General features: G+C 31.6%; 1 protein-coding gene across 1 annotated transcript in view; it reads right to left on the reverse strand.

Moving 5' to 3' along the window:
- Window positions 1-9,449, reverse strand: part of LOC111636527 — a 32,240-nt gene that overhangs the window by 18,070 nt on the left and 4,721 nt on the right. Inside the window, exons 3-6 of the mRNA XM_023381809.1 lie at window positions 8,521-8,611; window positions 4,613-4,705; window positions 1,748-1,861; window positions 1,142-1,682 (exon numbers count right to left, since the gene is read on the reverse strand). Of these exons, the coding sequence (XP_023237577.1) occupies window positions 1,142-1,682; window positions 1,748-1,859 (653 nt within the window). The 5' untranslated portion in view covers window positions 1,860-1,861; window positions 4,613-4,705; window positions 8,521-8,611. The remainder of the gene's footprint in view (window positions 1-1,141; window positions 1,683-1,747; window positions 1,862-4,612; window positions 4,706-8,520; window positions 8,612-9,449) is intronic.

Consider the following 9,449-nt stretch of genomic DNA (forward strand, 5'->3'; position numbering starts at 1 on the left):
CGAAAAGAATCAATTAGTTTGATAAAAAAGAAAAAGCTCTTGAAAACATTGATGACCCACGGAGAAAGTTATAGTAACTAACATAAGAGCTGTGAGGCAAAAACTTATTTCAGAATGCACAAAATGACCTCCAAGAATTTGATTCTAAAATTAACGATACTGTTGAAAAAAATAACATGGCATGAACTGGATTTAGGATTAACTGAAGTAGATAAGAGAGATTAAAGAATTACTCCAGTTTCATCATAATGGCTTCACTGATAAAGAACTTATTAATTAATCTACATGCAAAACAAGAAAATAAAGCTCAGGATGATAGCATTGACGATAATGAAACTGAAACAGCAACAAAGGAATTCACATTAAAAGAACTTGATCTGTGAATCTCTTAAGCAAAAAATAACAAATGGTGATCCTAATAGTGAGAATTCAATGAAAGTTCACGGAGAAATAGAAAATGTTGCTTCACTGTTATCGAGTCATGTACCAAGAGGAAAAGAAATTTTTGAAACAAAAAAGGTCTTCTTCTTTTTCTTTTTTATTTAATAAGTTTAAGTTTTAATCATAATGTTGGAAAATTGTGCTATCTCCTGTGTGTTATTCTTAATTATTGTGGTTTGATTATCACAGATTACTGCATTTTTCCTGGCAACATTAACTGCAATAACCAGGGATTCTCTGTACAGCTTAAAACAAAGTGGATTTACACTGCAAATATACAACAATCCATGGATAATTAGTCACTAATGAACTATCTAATTAAAAAAATTGAAATTCAAACAAGAAACAATATATAGAAATGATAACAACAGATTTTTGTGGTTGAAAACAAAGCAAATTTTCAGTGAGAACAAGAAAAAGTCAATAGCGACACACATTACCAATGAGCATCAACAATTTAACATTCTAAAAATTTTAATACTTTTTCGTACAGAATCAATTGTCAGAAATAAATACAATATAGCACTTAAGTTTTTGTAAAAAAGTTATACAAAATTAGTTAATTTAATACGTATTAAATTACGATTCATAAATTTCGACTGATGATGATAATAGCAGATTGTGTAACCCATACAAAAATTAAATTTATTATGCTAATTTATTTTTAAGCATTAATATTAATTCTTATTGTACTTCCTACCTTGCTGAAATAACTAATTTATTCTGATCACATTGTTGCTTGTTGGAATTTGGATCTTCTTGAAACTTTCTTTTATGCAGTTCGACTTTTGAATATTGGTACTGAAGATGAGGATAAGCAGTACTGATGACTGATGGAGGAAGAGATGTTGTCACTGTCGACATGATAGATGGTGAAGTAGGAAGAGATGGCACAGAGTAGACGGTGGTTGGATTCTGAGTTATTGGTGCTACCGCATTCACGGGATATTGGTAAGTAATTGGTGAAATATTATTTATAATAGCGGGAGCTATGCTTCCAACATTAGCTTGAGAAACTGCAACATCCGACGAAAACTGAGTATAAAGAGCAGCTTGCGAGAGAACCGGTATTTGTTGACTAACCACTAAAGGCACAGAAACTGCATTAGAGGTAACTGTAGAAGTGAACACTGGTGATGTCAGAAGAGCTGATGTGGGTGTTACGGATGCGGCGGGTAACGGACTTGTTAGATAGGCTGCCGGATATGCAATTGTTCCGTGACCTTCAGAAGCTATAATACCTGAAAACAATTCATTTTAATAAGAATAGATAAGAAAAATATATAATATCTAAGTAAATATTTACCTGGTGTTGTATTTAAAACTTGAGGAATGGGAGCTATTGATGAACCTGTATAAACTGGAAGGCTAATAGATGTTTGAATAATGTTAGGAAGAGATGCAACAGGTAGAGTCATTCCTGAAATAATAATATATTGATACTAAATAAACAATTATCAATAAATAAAAAAAGCAACTATTTTCAATAACTTTCAGTAATACTTATTTATTGTATAAGTATTGTATCAAAAATAACGATCAATTTGAATTACCATGAAATACTCAGAAATATTTTAGATTTATTTATACAATCTTTATTCCTCTCTTTTGACAAACTTTTAAATTAAGTTGGATGTCTGTAGGCTAGCAAATGGTCCTGGGACATTAGGAAGATGATGACCAACTATAGTACATTTTTTTTTTACTCAGCAGAGTCACAGAATTTCTTGTGAAGAATATTATTCTGGTATTCAGGATTCATAAATGTCTTCAAAAGTGTACAGATCTTCAAATTGCAGCATAATTAGTCTATAAAGATGATTCTGATACTTTAAAGCTGGAAATAGGGACATTAGCAAACAGTTTTATGGAACACCTAAAAATGCTAAAAGTATATTTTCTGGAATATGGAGAAAAGATCAATGCCGATCAATATCAAAGTCTTGACAGTTGGATGGCCAAGGCAGTTGTCAGCCAGGGCCTCCACCTGGATTCTAGAGAGCCCCAGAGTCACCATTCTGGAGATTCCCGGATCGAATCTAGTTGAGCAATCCCAGGAATTTTTGTGGGTGATCTGTCCCAGATATGTTGGGCTCCATCCCTCACCAAATAGTTATCCCTATTGTCAGTCTAGCTGAATCCACAATGGATATGTAAAAAGACCCTCTTAGTCAAAAGAGCCAAATACAACTGAAAAAAATCTTCATTAAGCACTGCATTGCAAGAGAACCATCATGAAAGTCATTCTATCACACAATAACCCACCATATTTTCTAGTATCCAATAGCTAGGAGATTCTTTCTCATCTCCTACAGTAACAATTTAGCATCTTCAGACCAGTACTTACTTGTTTTTGTGAAGAACTGTTAGAAAGAACAACTCATAAGCGATAGATTAGTATAAAATTACACATTGCGGCTTGCACATCATCCATATTATGACAGTTAGCAAGCAGCAATATACTGTACAACAAACGAGGGGTCATAGAACTATCTTTGAATTGCTGAAACAATGGCAAAAATGCATCAATGGAGGTAGATATTTCGTTGAAAAATAAAAAATGTTAACAGGATTTTTTAGTACTTATTTCATCTAAGTTTCTCTATTCAGGACACTCTGTAGTTGTAACCAATACACAGACTGATGCCAAAATTTCAATAGGAAAACTTTAATTATGGCCACCTTTTATATAACATTTGTGTTTAAATCAAAATTCAAATCTCTTTACAAAACAGTTTAGAACAAACAAATTTGAACTGTGCTACATAATGAAGTTTACTTTGTTACATACTGTGCATCCTCTAATTACACTGTAATCCTCTTAAAAATTAATCTGAAATATTAACCCCTACATATAACAAATACCTGTATTTAAAATTATTCAGTCTCGAGATCTCTATTCTTTATTCTATAAAAACACGTATATTACAAGATCATATATTATGCCTTGTGTGTGTATGACACTCGTCCATCTTGTTTTGTTTTGATGCTGCTTTTCTGCCTATTGAATATAACAACTGCTTGATATTAGCAATGTCGTGTACAGCACAACCTGATAGTTTATGCTGAAACTCATCAGGAAGGTCTTCACAACTTGGAAAGACTCAATGGCCTCACTAAATTTCGGCACTATACTTGAACCAGCATCAAAATATTCACTACGTGGCTCCCCTGCTCAATCCTATCAGCCTGCTAACTCTCTTTGTACAATTATTCAATTGTACATATACCAGATGTAACAAGTGCATTGTCAAACTCTACAAATTTCTGGAAACACCCAAACATTAACTAAACATTGAAAAAATACAAAGTTTACAATAGATGGAGCTATAAAAAATCCATTATTCTGAGTTACGTTGCTACCAAAATGAGGTAAAATGACATTGATTTGTTGGGATCTGAGGGAAAAAAAATCTGTTCTACAATCTGTTAAAAGAGATTCAACCGTATAAGCTATTATATATTTTGAATATTACACATTTGTAAAATACTGGTACTTACTTACTTATACACTTATAATAGCAATTATTGTTACATGACATGTAACAATAATTACATATAAAATTCTGAAATAAAAATAATATACACAATAAAATCATATCATTAAATGAACAATACATTTTAGTAATTAAATTTAATTTAACCAAATACAGACATAACTATCAGTTTCTTGTGATAATATACAGTATAAAAGTTTTATTTAAAACATTAAGAATTTGTTATCTCAAAAGTATCTAATAAATTAAATTTTAACAAATTCTCATTCTTTGTATTGTATTAAAATGGAGTGAATTGGTTTATCGGGTGTAGTACGATTAATTCTAAAATATTTTATTATAATTATTATAATATATAAAAAAATGTTTTATTCCAAATAACGACAATGCCACATTATTTATGGCCATAAGGGCTCCTCCTACATGCAAACTATAAACCGACAAGCGCTAATATTCATACATGAAGCATGTTTTGAATGTTTCATCTAGTAAACAAGAACATTTTAACAAACTGCTATTAAATCAGGATTAGTAAACTTTGATATAATTTATTTCTTACATTATCTTAATTAGGACAAATACACGTTTTAATAACTAATTAATATACTCATTAAAATGTACTAAATTAAAAAACAATATATTAATTTATTCATTATAACACATTTTATATTTACCTTGAGAGAAAACTGCTGAAATAGGAATACTAGATGATACTGTTTGTGAGACAGGTACGTTGGCAGTGCTTACTGCTATATTAGAAGGAACAACTAAACATATATAAAAAAAAACAATATTAAAATAAAGTTAAAAATAAATAATATATAAAAAAAAAATTAATAAATTGAAATTGCTATTTAATCGGTTAACGAACATAATCTGCTCCAAGACTTTGTTCACAACTGAATTGTTCGTTAACCGATTATCGATTTACCGTAGGTTTCTATGGGAATTTGATTAATTCGTTCTGGGGACCCCCAAAAATAAAAAATATAGTCTATACTTTCTTACTACGTTTATTCATATGTAATAATAAAAATACACATATACACGGTCTTGCATTTTTATTAGTCATGTTTTTTCCGTTTGTGGGGGTTAAAGAATCTGTCCAATGTCAATTGCTTTTCTGTCTTCTTCACGATTTTTCAGAAGTAATTAATAGCATTGTAATTGTAGAGATCCCTATGCCTATTAACCTCAACCTGATTTGGATGCCACTTTAAGACCGTTGTTCTGACATCCTCCCACTTCTTCAAAAGATCTTTAATAGCAGATATTGGCATAAATCTGCATTTTCAGAAGAAAATGTAAAAGAATTGTTTCTGTCAGAAATATAAAAGGCTGGACTTACAAGGGAGAGTTTCAAAGTTCGGGGGAATACTATTCGATCAGTATATATTGGGTAGAACGTTGATGTCTCCCGCACTCCGAAAAGTTTCAAATTTTGCCTGAAGACAAAGGAAGACCAATTGGTATTCGTTATTTTACGTTGCTTATTCTTGTGTTTGTTCAGTGAAGTGTTTGTTGTCCGATCATAAAAATCTTTTGTGAAAGTGTTCATTATCCGACCACCCACTGTATTATTAAAATATAATTAATGAAGATCATATGTAAATATAATTTTTAATTCCTTTTTTATAAAAAGTCTTGCCATACAATGAAGACACTTTCAACACGTTAATGATATTGGGTGAATGTAGAGAAAATTTTATGCTGTGGAATGTGTCTATACCCTAAGATATCCAGATCTAACTCATTATGCCTGTCATGAATCACATGCTTAATGATCTGTGTATGCATATCTTCATATTCAACTACAGCATAACTGCAATCAACAAATTACATAGCATGCCCAAGATGAATGAGCAGCAGTGTTCTCACTGCAGTTCTCACGGTTAACCCTCATAATTCATTCAAAGAACATCTTTGGATTCTGATACGAGTCATTTGAATGTTTAGAAAATTTTGAAAAACGATAAAATGAATCCATTTCACATCACATTGCTTCAAGTACTTTGCAACATTGATCCCTTCAAAACTGCATTGAGTTCTGTCTCTAGATGTTGAACAGAAATCTGCTTTTCCACTTCCAAGTTCTGTGGTCTGATGAAGCAATATTTAAAAGCAATGGGGGGAATGCCAATATCCACAATGTCCATTATTTGGCAGCAGAAAATCTGAACTGACTTAGAGAAATGGTCAATCAGAACATGTGAAATCTTAACACCTGGTATGGTATTACTAGAGATCAAATAATTGATCCTTACTTTATAAAATGTCTTTGAATGGACAACATTATACAGATTTTCTTGTTACTATTGTCACTGGCAATTACACAGACAATGTGGTTCCAGAATAATGTAACATCCACAATTTTCCTGGATTGTTCATCAAATTCTGCACTTGAAGTTTCCCCACAAGTTAAATGGAAGAGGTGGCCCAATATCACGGCCACTATGATTGTCTAATTTAACATGCATGGACTAATGGAAAAGGATTAAAGATATTGTGTATCAAAAGCATCCTACAACATATGAAGACTCGAAAACACATATCAAGCTAGCATGCAGGTCTCCACATGAAAGCTGAGATTTTTCATGCACAAGATGCTTATGCTTTCTAAAGAAGACTTTTAAAATTTTTAGAACAAAATGGAGGACACTTTAAATATCTGTCAGTCAGTTCACATCAACAACTTTATTTTTAACTAGCTGCAAGGACCCGCTTTACTGGGTTTTTAAAAAGTAACGATAGTGAAAATTAAGATAATTACATTATAGCCAATATTACCCATTTTCACATAATGCAAGAATTAGGTCCCCCGTTTCCAGACTAATTAGAGACCTGGTCCCGATTCTATTTCTGAACATCTCCTGTTCACGTCAAGTCAAATGAACTATTTTCAACGTTTACAATCGTTGAACATTTACAAAACGTGGAACATTTACAATCGTTTTATAATCGAACCAATATTCGAATTTTATGTTCGAATTAAATTCAAACAAATTCAAACAAAACATTCGAAATAGAAAGCCACTTTCAACCACTTTCAGCCTCATATCTCCCGCACCCTTATAGCTATCAAGACGCAACCACCCCTATGCACGAATGGAGACTTGGGGCTACCACCACATACAAACACCATTCACGTGTGATGTGTAGTTTTGGCAGAAAAGTGAAATATAGGGACATACATGTCCATATATATATATATATATAGACTGTTTATTACAAAAGGTTTGGTTTATTGTAAATGATAAAAAAAATTTTTTTAAACAAAAGTTGTTTCATATGAGAAGCTCAATCCAATGACACCCAACTCAATTTATTCCAATATGAAAATCAGAATCAGGCTTGGGTGGTCCTATTTCTGCTGGGTTCTAAATTAATGCCAATTTCACCAATTTATTTTTCACATGGGTTCTAACTAAAAAATTTTTTCCCAATCTTCTACAAAAAATAGTTTTCAAGAAAACACACGTGATTCAGACCACCTGAACCATATATATAAAGAGAATAGCTAAAGCTAAACTCTCTTAATTGTTTATGGTATTACTTTGAATACCATTTATGCCAGCATAAAGTCAACTTTATAATTTTCAGCTTGTTTAGACCTATAATCATATAAATCACCTCTAAACTTATGGCAAGAATATCAAAAGACCAGACCAATTTCTTTAAGACTTTTCAATGTATGATATACAGCATGTCCCATAAATCTAGAACCAGAGAAGTAAAGCATAATGCTGAGTAAGGAGAAACAAATTCAAGTTATTTTATTGTTGGGGATTGGTAGTCAATGAGAAGTCACCAAAGAGTTTAACAGGCTGCATCCAGACTTCCCACCAATCACATACAGCCGGTTAAACTCTTTAGCAACTTCTTCACCGACTGTGGGTCCCCATAATCAAAAGAAATTGAACCGGTTATGGCCCATACAAAAATAGAAGTCAGCAAAAGAATCTACATATGGCATCAAGTAACTAATAAAAATATTCAGAAAGTTACATTGATAATTATTATACTGTACTTTACATTTATCAATTAACACATCTGAGCTACACAAAATCAACAACTTCAATAAAATATTAACAACATGGCAGAGCCATTATGTATGATGTATGACGATATAATGATATAACATGGTAGTATTTCTTTTTATGTGCTCTTCATTTGCATCAGTAGTATACAGTACATCAATTGTTGGAAACAACTTGTGATACAGTGTTTATTTCTACAATTTAAGTAAGTTCATCAAATACAAGTATTATTAAGAAATATATGTGGTAGCCTGCTGTAATTACATAAGTGATGCACAGCAATTGTTAGTAACTCTGTTTTACTTGTTTACCATTCTGTGGTAAAGATCTACATTTTATACCCATCATATAAGCTAATCCCTAATGTTGGAATGATTTTTCAAGCTTAGAAAGTCAACATATATGCCGGCATATATGATAATTCTGGATTAGATTTTAAATATGTAAATTATTTATTTAAAGTAAATATTAAGAATATTAATTTAAATAAGTTAAGTGTTTCATTTTTAATTAATAATATTTGTAATCAAATTCATACAACTTACTTTGATAACCAATTGCAGGTTGTGTTAAAGACTGAGCAGCTACTTGCTGTTGCTGCTGCTGTTGTTGCCACTGAACAAACTCTGTATAAATCTATAAATAAAATAATTCCTTTAATTATTATAATGATTTATATATATTTATATTAACTGTTAAATAATATATCAACGATTAAACACACATGGACTGTATGTAGAATATGACATATACTGTGTCAATTTTCTATATAAGCTAGATAAACTGTGGATTAGGACATTGTCTTAAATGATAGCTGTTAAAAAAAAAAAAACTTGGCATTTTGACTCAGGGACTTCACTATACATAAACATGGCCCTGGATGCATATGGGCTACATAGGTAAGGATAACTTTGCAATTAAAATGAATCCACCTTGTTAAAGTGATATTTCCAGAAGATGAAAATCGATTACATGCTCCTAATATTGAATCTATCAGCTTTTCTCAAGAAACGACAAAGAAATAGTTAGACGAGAAGTCTAACTATTTCATAAGAAACCAGATCAAAAAGATGTATAACTAAAAGAAACATAATTAGAATTTTTAGCCAAACTTTTTAGAACACTTTTGAAGGGAAAAGCAAAAGTGTTCTAAAAAGCTTGGCTAAAAACTCTCCATTAAAAACCTGATGCTGGCCCACGAAAAAGACCAAAAACGTTTGCTTCTCATTTATACTGAATTGCTGGAAATGTGCAAAAGGTCAGTTCAATATCCCTTTATTTAAAAAAAAAATGTGATTTCCATTCTGAAGGCGTAAAACCTAAAGGTGATGAACAGTGTATTCAATGGCCAACCATAATTGCTTTCTGATGACGTTTTTCACATGCAATGTGATATTGTTCTTTCAAGGCTGCCGAATTTGCAACATGTCCTCAATAAACCACACTCTTTAAGTGTTTCCACAAATGAAACTTG

This window comes from Centruroides sculpturatus, unplaced genomic scaffold, assembly GCF_000671375.1.
Source record: "Centruroides sculpturatus isolate CEXI.00-Female unplaced genomic scaffold, Cexi_2.0 scaffold996, whole genome shotgun sequence".
In the NCBI taxonomy this organism is placed as follows: Eukaryota; Metazoa; Arthropoda; class Arachnida; order Scorpiones; family Buthidae; genus Centruroides; species Centruroides sculpturatus.